The 22,145-nt window shown below is 39.6% G+C and overlaps 1 protein-coding gene across 4 annotated transcripts; it reads right to left on the bottom strand.

The window, feature by feature from the left end:
• Nucleotides 1–1,162: 1,162 nt before the first annotated feature.
• On the bottom strand, nt 1,163–13,777 carry TDRD15 (tudor domain containing 15). 4 transcript variants are annotated; one of them, XM_063125222.1, is made up of 4 exons: nt 13,710–13,777; nt 4,555–10,058; nt 3,849–4,106; nt 1,163–2,861 (listed from the first exon to the last, which is right to left on the bottom strand). In XM_063125222.1, the coding sequence occupies exons 2-4, from the start codon at nt 10,051–10,053 to the stop codon at nt 2,850–2,852; spliced, it is 5,769 nt and encodes a 1,922-aa protein (XP_062981292.1). In that variant the 5' UTR covers nt 10,054–10,058; nt 13,710–13,777; the 3' UTR covers nt 1,163–2,849. The 4 variants fall into 4 exon arrangements, with proteins under 4 accessions (XP_062981292.1, XP_062981290.1, XP_062981291.1 ...); XM_063125220.1 differs by having other exon boundaries at nt 3,849–10,058; XM_063125221.1 differs by lacking the exon at nt 13,710–13,777 and adding an exon at nt 11,757–11,836 and having other exon boundaries at nt 3,849–10,058.
• Between the last annotated feature and the right edge of the window lie 8,368 nt (nt 13,778–22,145).

Below are 22,145 nucleotides of genomic sequence, written 5' to 3'. Positions count from 1 at the left end.
TTATGAGCACTTCCTTTTCAGAATCACCCTTCTTAAAAGAGGGAGCTAGCTTAGTTCAACCACATCCAAGGAATTGAACTCCAAACCCACAACTAACAAAATGCAAGGAATTTTATAAAGTGTTAGCCCGTATTCCGTTCATTTCCTTTCTGTTTCACAGTATATCCACCACAGGAGCTAACCTAGATCATCAGCCTGGCTCTTTCCCATTAACAGCTTCCTCAAACCCTTCTGAAGATCCAAGCTAGGCTACATTCCCTGCTTTAGGGATGGACTCGGACATCGCTGAACAGTGTCCTTAATATATATGCACAAAAGCAAATATATACTCTGCCATTGTTCTGTTACATCTCTATATGCCGTATTCTGTATTCTATGCACGCTGTTCAAAATCTCAGGCCTTGCCTCAAGTGAGCATTCACCAGGAGCAGGGCCTTTTTGATAGCGTTATCACCTCAAAAGAATACCACCCCCCCCCCAAGACATTCTCAAGCCCTTTCAGTTGCTAGACCAAAAAAGGACTCTTTCAGAAAGGTTTTGACTAGCTGGAGTTATTTTTTAGATTTGATTGATCTCGGAGCTGAACTATTGCTATTTATTGTGGTGTTGCTATTGTGCTTTTTCCTTCTGGAAAGGTATTACTAGTCGTTTTATTTTCCTACCAACAACTTTAATAGTTGTTGGTATGATGTTTTGCTTTCATTTTTATTCTGCAGGCCACTTTGGGCTTATCTTTGATAAAGAGAAAATGGGCTACGCTTTTTTATATATATAAAAATCCACTTGCACTATGTATTATCTACTGCAAGCATATGCTGGTTGTTGGTCCATGTATTTTCACAGGGATATATGTACAGCAAGAGTTAATGCATGTCTCCCTGGCAAAATAGACAAGGGCCAATTGCATTCTACTCTCAGTGGTGAAATGGTATCAAACAATTGCTGCAGCAGAACTAGCTCATTCTATGTTCTCAACCATTTGACAGGAAAATATAACCCCCGTGCTCCTCACTCCTTAATGTTTCAAATAGAAGCAAATATTCAACATATTTTTCTTTATACCAAGGAAGATTTCAGCAAATGCTAGCATTAAAATTAAAAGCTACAATCAACCTTAACTTTTACCAACCCTATATTGCTCTTTCAGTAAGTTCAGGCCATGGAAGTTACAAGTTTTTATTTTAAATTGTAGGACACTTTCTGTATATCCTGCAATATCAAACACACATTTTTCCCCTCAAAAGTTAATCGACCATCTAATGGAACTTGTTTTTTTGAAAACATCCTGCTTCATCAGAATGTCTGAAGTCATCTCATATTACAGTTCACGTTCATATAGGAGTCCTAAACAAAAAATTAACTTCCTTTTTCTTCTCTGGTGATGCAGGAAAAATCACTTGTTTTGTCAGATGATGAGCATACCAGTTCTCAAGTCAATTTACATTTACTATCTCTGGTGGTGTGATTCAACATATACATTAGGGTTGTTGAAAACGGTACGGGACAGGATCCAAAAAATCAAGCAGAGTCTTCTGAGCCAAAGCCAGAGCTTCCCCTTCCCAGCGCAGGTCCTCCCACTAAAGAGCCACTCAACAAAGCTGGAAACCCCTCATAATTGTGATCCATTGTAGCATAAGGAGCTGCAGTAAAAATGTGACATTCAGAGTCTCCTTCTGCACATATCAGGCCCGTGTGTGTGTGTGTGTGTATGCGTGTGAGAGAGGGGAAAAGAGCATATGACTAAACAATTGAACGTGTGATCAAATAAAAACAATTTTAAAACTATTACATTACTCATCTTGAAAACAAGCAAGAATGATTAAAACTCAAAACATTCAGCATTTTGCTTATTATTAGGTAATTACATAAGTATCAATTAACTCACTCTTCCTACATGGCATACATACAACAAAATGTGTTGTTTATAAAGAGACAAAACATACTCTTTCTTCTATACATTAATACTCTACTCTCTGCATCCAGCTAATGTGTGCTGGGACTCACACAAGTATGCCCGAGTAGAGGATTATAAAAAAGAACCCGCTTGATTGCCAAGTTGTGTGGAAGTTCGTAGTTACATCTACACTTTACAGCTCGAACATATTACATTGGAAATATGTTCCACTGAAACCAAAGGGAGTAAGTCCTATTAGGTTTGTCTCAGACCAAGCTTTTGCACTGGTAAAAATATTAAACCAGTGGGTTTTGGCAAACATGGGGCACCTAAGTTTGAAGCAGAAATCCACAAAGCTCTGTAATGGTCAAAACAAACTGTAATAACTTCTCACATTTCCATGTTGCTTCTCACATTATGATGTTCCTTATGTAGGTCAACGCAGGAGCAATTCCACCTTGAGCAATAACCCAACACAATATAATACCATCAACCAACCCATGAAGTACACCTTACCGCAGTGTTTCAAAAGCCAGTTAATAGTAGTCTTTTTTGAAGCTAGAGACTTCAATTAATTACTATTACATAATTGTAGAATTTTCAACAATACAGGTAAAGGTTTTTATGATATAAGAGGACCACTGAAATGACAAAAGGGGAACAAAAGCCTTTGTTAATGTAACTAGACAATATTCAAAAATAATAAATATGGTTTCCTTTCCCCTTTGGTGATTTCAAGAACAAATACCAATTCTCAGGTTGGGGGCAGAGACTAAACACAAAGATGCTAATAACGTTTTAGGTTTATGTATTTTTGTTTTGAGATTATGGAAGTATAAGGGATTTTTTTAAAAAAAAAATAACATTTAAGATTTTAACCCATATTCTCTTCCTTTTGCATAGAAGTTGTTCTGATGACTATTGTCGATTCATTTCTTGGTTCCAATTGTAGGAATTAGGTATTTATCTGGAAAGAAATTATTGATAAATTAGGAAGAAGATATTCACAAGAACATACCCTATAAAAGTTGATTGTAACCCTATGCCTATCTTCTACAGATAGCAGATAAAAACAATTTCAGTAATTAATTACTGAATATGATTTAGCTACTCTACTTCCAGGAATGCATTAAGTCTCTACTGGGCTGAAGCCTCACTGGAATTGTATGGAGTTGTGTCCATATGGATAGGATACTGGGGCTAAACTAGACATGAGGCATTGCGATTGGGTCCCTGTTAAATTCCTGAAAATTGTAGAGGTAAGTGCAAAAGAAAGGGAGAGATTTAGAAGCACAGCATGCAAGGGGAACCAATACATTTTCCTCTCAGTGGATCGGAAGCAAGTCCTGCGAGGAGAAGAAAAGCCTTAATGGAGGAAGGGTTCAGCTTCCCCATCCACCCATGCCTAGCTTTCAATTCGCTTTTTCTCACTCTCCCTCCCTCCCACCCATCCACCCACACCCACATCCACTTATGCTATGTATCTGGTGCACCACACAGTAATTAAACTATGTGACTTGTCGTATTACTTTTGATTGCTCTAATTTTATATACAAGCCCCTGGGTGCAGGGAAATATATGCATGATTCTTTGTATTCCAGCATTAACTGAAGTCTTATCTGGGCCTAATGTTTTTTACATACAAAGGGCAGTATTCAATGCTGCTGCAATACTGGCACAACAGGAAGCTAGCACTTCCTACAGCAAACCTGGAAATGAGCCAAAGCACTCATTTCTAGAATGGGAAAAGTCACCAGTGCTCCCTTTCTGCTATATCCACTGACCTATTACTTCCTTGAAATGAGTTTTTGGCTCATTTTGGTTGCTTTAGGAAATGCTAGAGTCTCATTGTACCAGCAGTGGGTCCTGCTGGTACACAGCCAGCACTGGATATTGCCCAATGGAAAGAACAAATCTACTTACAAAGCTGTTTTAAGAGTTATTGAAAACTAACCTCTGTCATGGAGTGTTCAAATCTCTTCATAAATTTGCTTGTGATGGTGTGCCTGTGCAGAATGCTTGAGTTCTTTTCTGTGACGAAGTTGATAAAATAACTTCTTCTCATTCTTACACTGATTTTCATTATTTCTTGTGTTATTGAACAAAAGTGCCTTCTGCCACCCTTTTTTCTTAGGACATAGTATCTTCGAGCTGCTCTGTCTTGAAATGTTGCCACAAACACTGTTTGATTTTTGTGGACCTCCTTTCTGATCTGATGGCAAAGGAATTCTTGCATCAGAATTCTTCTGACCACACATTTGGAATGGATCAGGCAAATTTTGTGAATTCAACAGATGAAGCTCTGCACAATTAACTGAACCCAAAGAGGATACAATTTTAGAATACACAGCACAACCAGAAGCAACCAATGTATCTGTTGCGTAGTTCTGCTCACATAAAACATCTACTTCTAGCTTCAGCCCACGGTGGTATTGCTTGAATTGGAACGTGAGACCTGGTCTACCAAGAAATTCTTGAATTGTAAGCTTTGCTTCATCACTCCAATATTCCCCATCAACAGGTAACACGCCAAACAAAGAGCAAGGGTAAGTTAATCTTGGTACACCAACAAGTTTCTCTGGGATAACTTTCAGCTTGTGGATATCAGAGATAGGGATGGGAGCTGATAATCCATCATCATCAATAAAAGTAAGTATTACCTGATTGGAGACTTTGGAGATTTCAGAAACTTCAACTCTGTTCCACTTTTCATTAGATCCAGTTTTTATCAAGCAAGTGGCACCAGGAGTGACAAGTTCCTTTGGCATAGTTGGCAAGTTTTCTGGAAGGTCAGAGAGTAACTTGAACAATGCTTTCAGAGCCTTAAATGACGTTTCTAACTGGATACAGAAGTTTGAAGGATCAGTAACTGAGGTGACAAACCCAGGATAGTGTCTATCAGTCTGGAACGGTACCCATAAAATGGAATTCGGCACAAATAACACTGTTTCATCCACATTTGTATTTTCTGTTACATGGTAAGGTATTTGATTCCAATATTGCAGAAGCAGAATCCCATCTATCAAAATGTCTACTTCCCAAATGAAAGCCGGTTCTAGGTATCTCAGAAACAAGATCTTGATCTCAAAACACTTCATCATCTCCACCACTCTCTCAAAAGCCTGCTTTCCTAGATTTTCAATCCAAGCACATTTACAGCGTACTGCATTTCTAGGAATAGCCCTCATTCTGTCACTCAGCATCTGCGCATCACAAAATGACACCATTTCGTATTTTCCCAAATCAATTAACAAAACCAACATACACTCCTTATTCACATATTTTTTTATAACTTCAGATCGATACCATTTCAAGGATTCTTTCGATTTTGTCAGGCATTCTAATCCTTCTTTAATATTTTCCACTGCAAGGAAGGAGTTCTTCTTTGCTTCTTGCGCAGCCATCTCATTTATATTTAACAATATTTTTGCATCCTTATTTAATTTCACATAGAAGTTTCCATCTCTTGAAACTTGAACTATTTCAGCTATTTCTAGCTGTCCAGGTTTTAATTTTTGACAGGAAATTCTAGGAAGACTTTCGAAAGCATTAAACACTTCACACACATTTTGATTTTCTGATTTTTCATTGTGGTAATTATCATCAGTATCTATACCTGTTGCTGGAAGCTGTTTTGTGATTTGGTCAGGATTTAACACAAGCAGGTTTTGTAAACCGAAAGTGACTTCTTTCTCCATTAACTCATTGATCATAGACATCCCTTGACTGACTATATCAACCTCCCACTGTTGCCCATGCTGTTGTAAAAACTCAAACATCAGTGGCTGATTATTTACTTTACTAACAAAATTGGCAACAATATCACGACTCCAATTTTTATCTGGAAATGCATACTTTGTTTTGTTGAGGAAACAGTGTATGCTGAATCTCGGCAAATTTAAGAAAACCTTTTCCATCTTGTACATTTTTGATGCATTCACAGTTGATGTATTACCATAGTCAATGAATTCTACTTCAAACGACTGTTCTGATTTAACTTCCCTAACAACAGCTCTGTATATGCAGCAGTCAATTTCATACTCGGCTAAAACGATGTCACCTTCCTCAAATTCAGCATTTGTTTCTGGCTCTATAATCAGTGTGCCTCCATTCAGTTCCTCAGCCAGCTTCACAATTGTGTCCTCATCCTCTGCACGGTGAACATAGAAATTTGACAGACTAGTTAAAGAGGAAATATAACCTAGAACTTTGGAATTTGGCTGAATAATACGTTGTGGAAGATATGTGTACTTTTGCCTAACAGTGCTACTTCTTTCTTGTCCTGAAGGCTTTCGTTTCAAAATATGCAGTTCAGTCACAGTATCTGCAACCACTTGGTTTGACTCCATGGAATGGTAATCAACTGCATCTGTACTAGGTTCTCTACATGTACTTCTACATCTCTCTCCCGGAATATTCTGCGAAACTGATTCTGTATTTTCCAAGGGTGATGGAAGCTTTACAGGCCTGCTACACTTTTTCTGATCAAGAATTTCTTTTCCATATTCAGCACATAACTTGCCACCACTTTGATTGCAAGAATTTGCTTTGTTTTCTGCTTCTCTTTTACATTCAGCTACTTCACTTTTAACATTGATTTTATCTGCACTTAACTTAACTTTATGCACCACATTTTTGCCTCCAGACTGTTCTACACACCTATTTATTACTTTTGGGTTGACACTACACTCTGTGTGCTTTAGTAATTTTTTAATCTTCCTATTTATTTGTAAATCTCTATCATACAACTCCACACCAAGCTGCCCATCAGATTCTTTAGATACTATTACTGCTTTCAGCTCTTTCCCCAAGTAATTCTTCTCAAACCACTTATTTATTTCAGTTGGTATTTCAATATCTTTTAGATCTGACAGATAACACTTGAGAGCTTGCATGGGGGTGAATAATAATTCTGAACAATGATCGGGAATGGGAATCAGTTCATTTTTTGATACCAATTGTTTATTCCCAAAGTCCACAAAGTATACTAGCCAGAAACCTGATGATCCCTGAGGAGATGCTAAAGCTCTGTAGAAGTGGCCATCTTGAAAGTATTTGGCTAAACATAAATTGTGAGTGCTTATTTGGTCTGCATGGTTTTTTATTTGACCAATCTCTGCAATCTTTTCCAACAGTTTGTCTATTTGATCTGCATTTCTATTTAGCTGGCAATAGAATTTAGTAGGGCTGAATATGTATGTTATACACACCTCCTCTTTATTTCCAATTTTCACGTTAAAAGACGAATAGTAAAAGCTGTACAGAGATAATGACGGTATAAACGATCTTGTGAATTCAAAAGACCAAAACTGGGTATGGCCACATTCTGAGAGAAATTGCTGTAAGGTAGTAAATTGAGTCTGCAAGTCAACCACATTATATAAATAGTTAGGACTCCTAAGAATTAGGGCAGAAATAGTACAAGTCAGTAGTCCACTGGAAGATGAAACAAAACGTCCAAAATCATGACATGCCCCTGCAGTCCATTTAGAGGGGTCAAATATTAAGGATTCAGTGACACTATTAAGACAACATCTGAATGCTTGACATTCCAAGATCAGAAAGTCTGGGAAAATAGCTTGAAGGTCTTTCAGCAAAACTGTTTCTTGGTTACCATAGTCTACAAATACTACATCAACTTTAGTTTTATTCACATGTTTTAGCACTGCAGCTCTGTACCACCTTCCATCTTTAGAATGTTTCACAACACAGGCAAGCTGCCCATCCTCATACGGCCTCATCTGAGTGTTGTAATGAAGTTGAATTTGTTCCATCAAATTTTCTAGCTCTGGTAATTTATGTTGTATTTGACATGAAAAGTCACCCGGTGAAGTACCATGAGAACACACAACATCAAATATAGCTCCTGGTTTAAACTGGTACTCTCTATAAGGCCCCAATCTATCAATTTCTCCAGATGCTTTTCTACATTTATTTGAAAGTATGCTTTCCCACCGTTGGGAAGTAACATGCTCTTTTCTCACAGGATGAGTATTCAGCAATTTCTCATTTTGATCAGTAGCATTACCTATCCCTACTTTATTGTTCTGACCATGAGATTTATTTCGGGTGTTTTTATTTGTACATTTTGAGCTTTGTACTTGAGAATCACGGACCATCTTGAGAAGCGGATCTTGCTTTACTTCCCAATATTCAGCATATCCGGCCTGAACCATCAGCATGAGAATGTCACCTTGCTGTAAGCTATTCATAAACTGCACATTGACAATGTACTTATTGTTTTGTTCTGCAATGGGATGGAGTGTGAGCTGTCGGCCATCCACAAGTGCTTTAAAGTAGTCTGTTTCTTTTTTAATCCATAGATCTTCAATCGGAACTGCATTAGCAAGTGAACAATATATAGCTAAAGCAGGCAATTCCTGAAACTCTGGAAGCAACATTTTCACATCAAGGAGTGACACTGTCTCAGTATTCCCAAAATCCAAAAAACAAATATTAATACTACTGTCCACTACTTCCCTGATGACAGCCCTGTAAAAATGCATATCCTTACTGTACCGTGCACAGCATATCTTTCCAGGTTCTGGGTTTTCCAGAATCTTATCATTAGCTTCAATTGCATCATACATATCTGCAATTCTTTTCATTAAGGCTTCAAATTCATCTAGATAATCACTCGTTTGAACCCAAAAGTTTGATGGATTCAAGACATACACTACAAACGCAACACAGTCAGAATCCATTTTCAGTTTTGCTCTTTTGCAAGGGATTGTTAAAGGAGAGTCCTTTTGTTCTAAAGAGTATCCCGATTTCAGAGTATTCCTATGAACATACTCAGAACAGATAGGGTTTGAACTAGAAATTTTTGTGTCTCCACCTGTGCGTGACATTTCATTTTTAAAGAAAGGGTGGCATTTTGGAACCACATCACTTCCCTGAGGTTTGCATTTATTATTCATTGCAGACTGATGTTTATGCAATGTAACATAATACAAGTGTTCATTAGCACTGAATAGATCAATGTGGGCATAAACAGCACTTTGACTTAAGAGGACCTCCTTAAATTCCTCTAGCTGATTATTTCTTACAGTTTCATCCTGATCATTAAGACATGACAGCGCACAAGGAAATGAAAACCTAGGTATTGAAACGAATTCTGGATGAAGCTTCAAAACAAAACCAGAAGGCACAGCTTCACAGTCTCCAAAGTCCATAAACCAAATCTTCACTTTGTTATCAGAAAGCAGCTGCTGTATCATTCCCCTGTGCCACTGACCATTTTTTCGTCTTGCTGCACAGAGGACTCCAAGATTGTCACAGGATGGAACATTTTCTCTAACTGTTTCATAACAGGAAGACATGCTTATTGTCAACTTATCCAACTCCATCTGGTGTTGTAATAGCTGACAATAAAATCTACTTGGACTGACTGCCACTGATATTTTTACTTTCTCTACCTTACCAACAAATAAAAGTGGCTGAAGGCGACTCAGAACTGGATGAACATTAGGCTGAGTTCCAGCACTGGAGAATAAAGTGTCTGGCCTTGTGTATTTCTGTCGCAGTAAGTCTGGCATTTGTTTACAAAGGGTCTCTTGTGGAACTTCAGTTAACATTTCTACAATGAGACGGAATGTATCTCCATCCACAAGTTTCCCTAATTTTAATTCAACCACATCACTACTGATTTTAGGCACATCAAGGAGAAATGTTTGGTGTGGTAGGATGGCTTGTATATGGCCTTTAATCTGCAAATCTATTAAGGATGAAAAGTAATTCCAAGCTTTAGGAGTCCATTTTTCTTCAACTGGAAGTATATTTGCAAAAATCCCACAAACCATCTTTGGAGGGAGCTGAAACAATTCATCAAGCGCAGAAGCAATATGGGTGTCATGAACTGCAAGTATTTTCCCACTGTCCATAAGAAATACTTCATAGATGTAGTTCTTCTTTCGTACTACTCTTCCTCTGTACCATTCTCCAGAAACCGAGTCTTCTACTAAACAGAATTCACCAACACCAACACAATATTTCACTTTTGATGCTTGCTGTAATTCACTTTGTAATATGTGATAATCAAATTCACATTCTGGGTTATATCTGCCTTGAAATTTCACAAGAACTTCTTTTGGATGGTAGTGTACCTCAGTAATCTTCAGATCTACATCTAGAAATTTTGTTGATAAAGATGAATCCATCCTACCTGGAAAACAACATGAAGTTTGACATAATTAGTAATGTTTGACTTCTCACTTTATCAGTGACTTTTTGTAAATAAGTTTGACTATCAGACATCCTTACCAGTAGAGTGCCAGTCACTCAGTTATCAGCATACACACAAAAACATACACAGTCCAGTTTGCGTAGTTCAGATTCAATAGTTACAGTTTACCATTAAATCAAAAGTGAGGGAGGAAATGGGAAGAATGCAAGAAAAGGGCTCATTCACATAGTGACAAACCATGGTTAGCTATTACACCTGAACTAAACCACCTTTGAGTGTATTATGCACATATACATACATGTGCACACATTTTTAATTTTAAGCTATTAGAATTTCAAACACATCCTTATCAGTTCAATGCTTGATACATCATTTATTCTTGGAATACCAAGCTCATAATTTATTTCAGACTTTGGGTTATGTACTTATGGAATTTATCAGTCTCCAGCAAAAGAAAAAGAACAAACACCCACACTAAAACTAATGTTCCTGACTCAAATTATGCAACCATTATTTCAAAAAAGAACAGGTGATCTTGCGAGAAAAGACAAAGTAACTATGAAACTCTGCATTTATATAATGGCCATCATTTGTCTTGACAAAGCATCCTAGCTATAAATACTTGATTTTCTTAATCTTCGTAGGCAACTTCATTTAAAATACCAAATAGAAACACAAACTCTGAATCACCCTCAGGTACATTTCAAACTGTATAATCCCATTGAAATAGAATTTCCTTGCCTATGTTGACAAAATCCCCTTTCCTTTTGTGTCATGTCTTTTAGATTGTAAGCCTGTGGGCAGGGACTGTCAAGAAATACTTTTGTAAGCCGCCATGAGAGCCTTTTTTGGCTGAATGGCGGCATAAAAATCCTTAAATAAATAAATAAAAAATAAAAAATTTATAGCAATGTAAATTACTCTAGTTGGGAAACTCTTGCTCTCAGCCTATTGATGATTCTTAACCATACTTGAGAGAAATAACAAAACAAAAGGTGAGGTTTTAAAATTTGGCCTCTGTACATGAATTTTGTAAACATAAAATACATTGGGTCAATTCAAATGGCACTGAAGGCTCTGTGGTTAGCTTAACCATGCTTCCCTGTGGTTAGCAGTAACCACAATATGTATGGTCGCACACAACACCATAAACCCTGCTTGGGGCTTGTCTACATGAAGAGTTTGCCCTGGGGTGTCTTCGCAGTAGCGGCACATCATCTACATGACGCAGCCGCCATTGCAAAGCCATCCAGGGGCAAACCCTGGAAAGTCCGCTCCAAAAAAGTCAGGCACTTACCCTGACTTTTTTTGGCAGTGAAGTCCATGGTGCCCCCTGATTGGTCGCCATGGGTAGCCCCATGCCTGTAAAAGTAAAAAAAAATTAAAACCGGTGGGGGGGGGGGAGGAGAGGAACAGGGCTGTTCCTCCCTCCTTAAAAAAATATATTATCTGTATCTCCACAGCTGTGCAGATACAGATAATAAAAATAAAAAGAAATGTGGGGGAGGACTGGGCACTCAGAAGGCTGCAATAGGCTGCTGTCAGAGTGGTAGAGCTGACACAAAAGCTAGCACATTTATCAAAATACACAGGAACACAGCGTGTATCCCACTAGACTACATAATGGAGTTCTTTTGTAAGGTATATGAGAGAGTACAACAAAAATCAGAAGTTTACCAAAAAAGGAGCGTGTTCAGAGGAGGGCAACCAGGATGATCAGGAGTCTGGAAACAAAGCCCTATGAAGAGTGACTGAAAGAACTGGGCATGTTTAGCCTGGAGAAGAGAAGATTGAGGGGAGACATGATAGCACTCTTCAAATACTTAAAAGGTTGTCACACAGAGGAGGGCCAGGATCTCTTCTCAATCCTCCCAGAGTGCAGGACACGGAATAATGGGCTCAAGTTAAAGGAAGCCAGATTCCAGCTGGACATCAGGAAAAACTTCCTGACTGTTAGAGCAGTACGACAATGGAATCAGTTGCCTGGTGAGGTTGTGGCCTCTCCCACACTAGAGGCCTTCAAGAGGCAGCTGGACAACCATCTGTCGGGGATGCTTTAGGGTGGATTCCTGCATTGAGCAGGGGGTTGGACACGATGGCCTTGTAGGCCCCTTCCAACTCTGCTATTCTATGATTCCAAGGGGGGCAATTGTTTGCAGGTCAATTATTGAAAGCTATCTCAAAGGGGGAGCCAAGAGGTAATTAGAGATGGACACCTATTTTGCAACACACATGCCTTTTGCTACAGTTTAACCTACCAACCCCCACGCCCAGAAATGTCTCCAGAACCAATAGAGCACAGCCCCTGTTCAGACAACACGCTAAGCCACAGTGGTTAAGCATTTTGAGCTAAATATTAAGGCTTAGTGCCTTAGATTGTAAGCCTATGCTTACAATTATTAGATTGTAAGCCTATGCGGCAGGGTCTTGCTATTTACTGTTTTACTCTGTACAGCACCATGTACATTGATGGTGCTATATAAATAAATAATAATAATAATAATAATAATAATAGTGCGACGTGTAAACCATGACTTAGCATGCCATGTGAATCATTCCTAACTATGGTGGCTACATAACCATGGTTTAAACAAGCTCACTAACCATTTGCTGCGAAAGGGTTAGCGGCTTAACCATGGCTTAGCACGTTGTCTGAACAGGCCCATTAAATGACTTTAAAAAAATGAACCCAATTTATCCAGAGTATGGCCAGATCTACACCAAGCAGAATATGACACTTCGAAATTAGTTTGAAAGCTGTATATGGAGTGTGTCACTACTGTTATAAACCATTTTAAAGCAGCAGTGTAGATCCTGCCTATGTCACAACACAGAGACAGGCATTTGTATTAGTGCCCACTTTTCCAATATTTCAACTAAAGGTGAGAGACAAGGAAAACTATTTTACACACTGGAAAACTGAAACAGCAGGCAAATATTGTCAACGACCTGCAAGCAAGAGTTTGGGTTACATAACCACAGGTGTGTTATTTTTTTTATTTTATTTTTAAGAAACTGTGGCCAAGCAAACATTAAACAGGTTAATTTTTATGGGGAATACACATTAATTTGCTCCACAAAAGGGGAAAAAAAGCATTTTTAAAACCATATGTTCACATTACACAGCAAAACAGGCCCTAGTTTATAAACAGTTCAGCCTGCCAACTCCCACCCAGCAAATAAATCCAAAGTAACAACACTGAGAAAGCAACTCCTTTTAGAACTCACTACTCCAACGCTGAAAGGGGGTGGGTGGGGGGTGGAAAGGGGGAGACCCGTTTCTCTCACACGTCTGAATGCTTACACGGGAGTATACCCACACATATACATTGCTCAGTTTGCAAATCCCACACCAAGCACAAATACGCTTTTATACAACATGGCATTTCCCCCCCACCCAGCCACCCACTTTTCCAACCCTTATCTATTGATTCAGTCACAACCCTTAAAATGAACTGGAGTCCCGACTGGAATGGAGTTTTAAAACAAAATTATTAGTGCTGAGGGAAATGACCGCACCGCTCGAGGAAAATAATCCCCAACCACCCAGAAATGAACAAAGGCGACCAGCAAACACCAGCAGCACGAAACATAAGAAAAAGAAAAAGAAAAACAGCAGTCAGATTATACCATTATAAGGATGAAATTCTTGAAACTCTCCACCCCAGGCCCCGTGAGCCTCGCGCACACGCTGCTGCTGCTGCGGGCTGGCACAGCCCCAGGCAAACGGAGATTAATTCAGCCCGCCCACTCCCTTAACCCTTTCTTTGCTCCGTTTGGGGTCGGTTTTTGTCCTTTTTAAAATTATTTTAAACATCACAAACACACAATCTTTACACCACATATAAATACAAACAAAGGTATACACAAAACTACACTAAAATACAGTAAGGATAAGGTTAAAGTATATTTTTGGCCCTCTTCATGCCAGAAATGCTAACTAACTTCTTAATTACTATTAATACGTTTATCAAATTCAGTTCTTTCTTAGGAGTTACCTGAATCTCATACATTGGAGTCACAGAATCATACTCCATTTCTCTCTAATTCTTTAATTACAATTAATACTTCAGTCACGTTTATTTCTTCTCTTCCCCCCCCTCTCCTCTTTTCCTCTCTTCCCCCCCCCCACCTAGGGTGACCATATGAAAAGGAGGACAGGGCTCCTGTATCTTTAACAATTGCATAGAAAAGGGAATGTCAGCAGGTGTCATTTGTATGCATATCGCACCTGGTGAAATTTCCTCTTTATCACAACAGTTAAAGCTGCAGGAGCTATGCTGCAGCTAAACTGTGACCAGATTTAAAAGAGGGCAGGGCACCTGCAGCTTTAACTGTTGTGATGAAGAAGAAATTTCACCAGGTTCTCCATATATACAAATGACACCTGCAGAAATTCCCTTTTCAATACAACTGTTAAAGATACAGGAGCTCTGTCCTCCTTTTCATATGGTCACCCTACCCCCACCTTAATACTAAAATTAGGGTGACCATATGGAAATGAGGACAGGGCTTCTGTATCTTTAACAGTTGTGTAGAAAAGGGAATTTCAGCAAGTGTCATTTGGATGCACGCAGCACCTGGTGAAATTGCCTCTTCATCACAACAATTAAAGCTGCAGGAGCCCTGCACTCTTTTGTCTCTGCATGAGCACAGGGCTCCTGCAGCTTTAACAGTTGCGCTGAAGAGAAAATTCCACCAGGTGCGACATGCATCCAAATGACACCAGCTGAAATTCCCTTTTCTATGCAACTGTTAAAGATACAGGAGCCCTGTCCTCCTTTTCATATGGTCACCCTACTAAAATCCACAAACAAATACATCACTTTTCTCTGTCTCTTGCAAATATTCTATCAAAGGTTTCCATTCCAACATAAACATAGTTGTTGATCTTTCTCTCATTATCGCTGTGAGTTTTGCCATCTCTGCCACTTCCAGCATCTTCAACATCCATTCATCTATTGTTGGTGTTGCCTCATTTTTCCAGTTTTGTGCGTATAACAGTCTCGCTACTAACACATTTTTTTTTTCTTTTTCTGTAAACTCGAGGTACCTCAATTTTTGCTGTGTGGTTTTATCCTGGTTGTGCTTTTTATATTGTATTTGTGTTTTTAGATCGTTGGTTGTTTTTTATGCTCTTCATGGTTTTAATTTTTGTGAACCGCCCAGAGAGCTTCAGCTATTGGGCAGTGTAAAAATGTAATAAATAAATAAATAAATACTTGCCCGATCCCCAAGCAAGCCCAAGAGGAGAGAGCGGCTGGGAAGAGTAGGAGAGGGATACAGATCGCTGATAGGGAAGGAAAGGAAAGGAAAGGCACAGCCAAAGGAGTGAAGGATGGCCCCTTACATCACGGTGAATCAAAAAGGAAGGCAGAGAAAACAGGCAGTCCTTCACCACGGGTATTAATCATTTGATAAGTAAAGTGTGAAGATGGGCATGTGTAGGATGACCAGCCAACCCCAAGAGTCTCAGTAGCCCGACAAGCTGAGTTTATGCCAGCAAGACCATTCTTCAGATCTACACCAAGCAGGATAAAACACTTTGACAACATTTTGAAAACTGTATATGGAGTGTGCCCTGGGCCCCAACAGTTGTCAAAACTGTTATAAAGCGCTTTAAAGCAGTAGTGTAGATCCGTATTAGGATCAAGGGAAAGACCGGTTGTAACCTTCAAGAGACAAAACATTTTTAAAAAAATAAACCATACAGATTTCCAGGTACAGGCAGAGGAAGGAGGAAGTATTATCTTTCTTGACAGAAGTGGGTGTGCTTTGGTACTAACTGGAAGGTCGCACAGGAACTCAGTTGACAGCCAATTGACAAGTGGTACAGAGTTGTTTTGATTACAGTAGAAACCAGAGATTTAGCTTTCTTACCATCAAGAGTTCCCATGCCAGTGCACAGAGGGCTGTCAGTTCCTATGGTAGGGCTAGGCAACCTGTAGCCCTCTACATGTTGTTGGACTTCAACTCCCATCATTCCTCACTATTGGCTAAGCTGGACCTAACCAGTCCAACAATATCTGGAAGGCCACAAGTTGCCCACCTCTAGTATAGGAACTGATAGGATACCTGTCAGGAACCATTTCCAGGCAAAACTGGAGGCCTGAGAGATAACAGCATCAGGACCCAAACATATCAAAACAAGTAATTAGATAAGAGAAGAAGAGCACAATGAAGTCAAACTTTTGAGCTTTTAAAAAGGAAGGTCTGAGCGTCATGCAAAGCATGTGCATTTATTGATTTACATTTATATACCGCTCCTCCACATATAAAAAGATTCTGGGGAAAGATGACTTCAGCAAGCCTTTGTGTCTGCCTGACTTCTAAAGGCAGGGACTTCCATAGAAAGGGAGCCACCACACTGAAGGATATACTACAGATGGACTCCAATCGTACCATAGGTCCATGAAATACTACCAGGAACATCCCATCTGAAGACTTCAGTGACCAAGCAGATTGATAAGGCAGAAGGCACTCTTAGGTATCAGTCCCAAGTTGTCTACGGCTTTATACATTAATAGTAATTCTGTGCTAGCTCCAGCTTCCAGAGCAGCCCCATATAGAACACATTTAAGTAATCCAGTCTCGAGGTTATTTTTATTTATTTACTTATTTATTACATTTATATTCCACCTTTTTTCCTCCAAGGAACCCAAGGTGGCATACATAATCCTCCTCCTCCTCTCCATTTTATCCTCACAACAACAAACCTGTGAGGTAGGCTGGGCTGAGAGTCTGTGACTGGTCCAAAGTCACCCAGTGAGCTTCCTTGGCCGAGTGGGGACTAGAACCCAGTTCTCCCAACTTTCAGTCTGACATTCTAGCCATTACACAACACTGGCTCTCAGATTACTAGTGTTTATACCACTGAGGCCAAGCTATCCCAAAGAGGCCATAGCTGGTGTACCAGTTGAAGCTGGTAAAATGTAGTCTGATCCCCCCACGGCCAGTTGGGCCTCCGGCATTAGTGATGAATGTAGAAGTACCTCCAGACTATGAACCTAATCTTTCAAAGGGAGTGCAACCTAGAGATGTGAAGGCCAGGCAATACAGACAGCTGATTCTCCAACCAATTGTTGTGCACACTATTTTTTTAAGCAGGCCTTCTGACCACTTAATCGTTCAACATTAAATATCCTGATAGCTTTCCACTGCCACGACTGAATTTGGGAATGAGTGCTAAAAGAAAAAAAGTAAAGTTAAGAACATATTAATATAGTCACCTCTATATTTTCAAAGTGTGACTATATCCATTCAAAAGGAAGGAGGAATTAGTCTCCCTACTATATCAAAATTAAGTAGGGATTTAGACTTGGGATGGTCACGCTTCTGTTCATGCTTGTTTAACATTTTAAAGCTAGAGTTCTGTGATTCTTTTAATTAATATTTTGCAGTGCTAAGCCATTTATAATGAAAACTGCTATACCTTGTCTGATGTCCTTGGAAAAAAATAATAAATTATCAAATATATGAGGGTGTTTTCAGAAGTCAGGTAGCACTAAAGTATAATTTAATACCTATCTTTTTCTTTTCTTTTATGTCTGAATCCTACCTTTTGCTCATTTAAAGAATTTAAACTAAAAATTTTGAATTCTGCCTATACATTGCTATCCATAGATTAATGAAAGAACTATATATAGCTACAAAGAGATGATTTCACACTTGCATGTTATTCACTTGGATAACTACAGCATCAAGTAGTGACTTTAACAGATACGTGAAACCAGACGCAGCACACATCAGATATAATGATCTCAACAAGATGCTTTTCAAATGGGTGAGTTCACACATCAAGCTGCTGGACACCAAGTGTTGAAAGATTAAATGTTATATATGTGATCCAGCCTTTAATGTCTTGAACTACCATAGGTTCAAGTCACTTCAACCTGCTGCAATGCTAAACTAATTTGGCAGTAAACTCCAGGAAAATCAATAAAACTTACTGGCCCTGTTCAGAAGACACCTTAAACCATGGCTTTAACCATAGTGAATAAGGCAAAAAGCCTTATTAGCCGTGGTTTAAGGTGTCTTCTGAATGAGGCCACTGTGAAACAGATCCTTTTGTAACAAGGCCAGATTCTTTCCCCTTACAAAATAGATCCCTTATAAAGACAACCAGGACATCTGCAGCCCATCAAAGAAGGCTATATAAAAGTCAGACACTCTTGGCTTGCAGATCAGTAATTACTGTTCTAAATTTTGCATACATGCAAACTTCAATTGAATTATTACAGTTTATACTTCTTAAATTTTATTGCTTCTTGACCCAGCTGTTTATTTCCTCCTCCTCCTCCTCTCTCTCTCTCCACCTAGCTATGAAGAAGACTCTTCTCCACAATAGCTTGACTGAGGTTATTATTCCACACAACCTGAGCCCAGTGCTTCAATCCTATATTACAACTCCTTTTATTTAGGCTGTAATCCTATACATGCTTTCTTAGGAGTAAGTCCCATTGAACTCAATGGGGCTTATTTCCAAGTAGACATGTGTAGAATTGCGCAGTTAAAAATAAATCAATACTTCATTCCATTTCCTGTCCTCCTTGTGAAGAAAAGTTGATGCAACAATTAGTGATGCCATTATTATTTATTTATTTATTTATTTATTTATATAGCACCAACAATGTACTTGGTGCTGTACAAAATATACAAATAAAACAGTGATACCCTGCCTAGAGGCTTACAATCTAAAATCACATTAAAACATATGAAGGGGGGAAGGGGTTCACAAAACAGAAATAAGAGAATAATCATAGTAATAAGAACAGTAGAACAAGCTAAAATACTAAAAGCTGTTGAAAACAAATTCCTCTCTTTCATGCAGTCTGCTAGATCCTCAGAGGAGGCTTGTCTGGTCCCATCTCCCATCTTGTCTGCTAAGCTCAGCCTAGAGAATGGGCTTTGTTGCAGTGCTAGAACAGTGTTTATTGTGCTATTGCTAGTTTCCCCAAATAACCACTGCCTAGGAAATATTCCAGAATCAAGATCTGAGCTGCTTCCTCAACTTGTTTTAGTCAGAAGACTGGAACAGAATAAAATATTAATACAAAGCAACATGAACTGATAGTTCTGTTCAAAATAAGAAGCAAAATACTATGCCCTTTATCACTGTAACGCTATACACAGTGAAGAATGTAAGGGCCATTACACGAAGTGTGACTTTAAAAATGCATATGATTGAAAAATGTCCTACGAGGTAAACCACATAACCAGCCAATGGTGAGTAAGGATCCTCACTGGCATTACTTTGCACCACCAAAAGAATGGAAAAGGTTTTTAAAAAACAAGATAGAGAAGCACTGTACAGTACCACAAGCTGGATGCCAGGCATGGGACTCAGTTCATTACTTTAGTCAAGGAAAATGGAACAGGCCCAAATTGACACACATTTCAAACCGCCACCACCTAGTTTATCGCTAGTTTAAACACTAGTTTATCCAGAATAGCAAAAAGCATTTCTGGCAGAGTTCACTTATCAATGATTGGGAGCAAAGGGGGTGGGGTGGGGAAGATGGACCCATTTCACACACGTATAAACTGAGGCAGCAGGTGATTCAACTCAATGCTGAGTTTGGGTTACATAAACACTGTGTTTAAAACAATAACTTTGCCCAGCAATCAGAAAACAGGAGGAATTTAGCAAGGCATATGTGTTCTAAGGCATTACTTTGCACCACTAAAAGAAAGGAGTGAGGGACAGACTGAGAAACATTGTACAGCACCACAAAATGGATGGCAGGCATGGGTCTCAATTTGTTGCTTAAAGCAAGGATAATGGGGGGACTAAACCAAGCCCAATTTACAAGCACACACAAAATGAGGCATCAGGCAAACTGAATGCTGATCTTGGGTTTCATAATCACAGCAGAACTAAAACAAAGCTGCTTTTTATTTTTTAGCCCATGTGCTTTACAACACAAACCCCTGGCAAATTTGAGGGGGGGGCAGCTTGAAGGAAGAAGAAAAGTATTTGTTGGGGAGGGGAGACCCCAAATAAAGGCCATTGTTTTTCCACACAACCCAATTCCTTTTTCAAGTCATTGGGGGGCGGGGGGGGGGGGGGAGAGAGATGGTTTAAACAGGATGGAAACAAAGAATTTTGTTGCCTCTTACACCCCAGCACCTCTTCTTCTTCTTCTTCTTCTTCTTCTTCTTCTTCTTCTTCTTCTTATTATTATTATTATTATTATTATTATATTTATTTGTATCCCGCCTTTTGCCCAATGCTGGGCCTCACCTATGAATTCCTCCAGACCCCCAAAACACAGAAAGTCAAGTTTTTTTTTAAATGAAGAACATACTGGTATAAAAATGGGGGGGGGAGTACAGTCACAAATTCTGAGTCTCCTCTGCTTTCCCCACTTGAAGAATGGTGGGATGAAAATGAAGCAGTTGCTGTGCCTCAGTTACACAATCTACTCCATTCAACAAGCTTTATCACACCAGCGTTATACTGTGCGATCACTGTAAATTGCGTGCAAAGGACTCCAAAGTTTTCCAGTTTATAATCTGCTTTTATTGTGAAGTACTCCCATGCATCCTGCTTTAATTGTGCTTCAAAGGCCTGGCCGTATTTTGCTACTAGTTTTCGAGTGTATCATTTGTTGTTTTCCGAGCAGCCAAATTAAACAAATGCTTACATCTATGTAAGTTTTAAAGATAAAGACATCAAAACTGGCACAGTAATAGATTTTAAGGAGAGCTTTAAGCATACCAAATTTGAATCGGATTGGGTCATCCGTTGGTTTTTTTTTTTTTTTTTTTACATTTCCCCCCTTAAACCCATTTCCTGGTATGCAAAGGATCTGGCCACAACAACAGGATAACAGCAACTACAACAACAACGATGACAGCTTAGCGCTGTAGGGGATAATTCAAGGGAAACAGGTACGTGGGATGAAGCTTAATGTGACTTGAACTGCTCAACACATACACACACGCACACATCAACACACATTTGGCCAGTGACTGGCTAGCCTCAGTTTATTGACTGCCTTCCCCTCTGCGTGTCACACACACATACATCACCACAACCACCTGTGATTAGCCAGCTCAGGGAAGCAGCCTGTGCTTAGCCTAATTTTCCTGCCACTTCCCTTCTTCAAAAGGGATGCTTTAGTGTGGATTCCTGCATTCAGCAGGGGGTTGGACTAGATGGCCTTGTAGACCCCTTCCAACTCTGCTATTCTATGATTCATGAGGGGTGCTAGCACTGCCTGGTGCTGGGTGCCGGGCGGATTCCAGAGCCTTTCTCTGCCAGAGAATTTGCACATGCACAGTTGGGAATGTGAAGCTGCCACCCTGCCAGGAGCTCTAGTACGCAGCCAGGGCCGGCACTACCATTAGGTCAACTAGGCAGCCGCCGAGGGCGCAGACCTCAGAGGGGCACAACACTGCCCTTTAAGGGTCACAGTTTTATTCAAATTAGCTGTTTTAAGAAAAAATAAATAAAAGGAAAATAGGATGACCATATGAAAAGGAGGACAGGGCTCCTGTATCTTTAACTGTAATGTAGAAAAGGGAATTTCAGCAGGTGTCAATTGAAGAGAGTGAAATTCTCTCTTCATCAACACAGTTAAAGCTGCAGAAGCCCTGCCCTCTTTTGTATCTGGCCACTCTACTATAGCTAGTGTAGCTTTAACTGTTGTGATGAAGAGGGAATTTCACCCACTTCAATTGACACCTGTTGCAATTCCCTTTTCTACGTTACTGTTAAAGATACAGGAGCCCTGTCCTCCTTTTCATATGGTCACCCTAAAGGAAAATATAATAGTTTAGAAACTCTTTTTGAAGAGCTGAATCGAAGTTGGCAATTTTTGGAGGGTGGGTGGGGTGCAAGTAGCTTGCCTTGCCTAGGGTGCAAAATAGTCTGGCACCGGCCCTATACGTAGCACCACAACAACAGCAGTCGGGTGCGTAGGAGAAGCCAGTGCTGGCTTAGCAAATAGGTTCTTTTACAGGTGGTGGTGGGTGGGGGACATACGACAGAAGGAAGCTGCCCATAGAGCGCTCTGACCAAGACTCCGCCTGGACTGAGGGATGGTGCTTGTGAGGTTCATC

The sequence above is a fragment of the Elgaria multicarinata genome, chromosome 4 (assembly GCF_023053635.1).
Source record: "Elgaria multicarinata webbii isolate HBS135686 ecotype San Diego chromosome 4, rElgMul1.1.pri, whole genome shotgun sequence".
NCBI classification, from domain to species: Eukaryota; Metazoa; Chordata; class Lepidosauria; order Squamata; family Anguidae; genus Elgaria; species Elgaria multicarinata.
The sequence above is the reverse complement of the archived record's forward strand: the minus strand, read 5'-3'. Positions and strand labels throughout refer to the sequence as shown.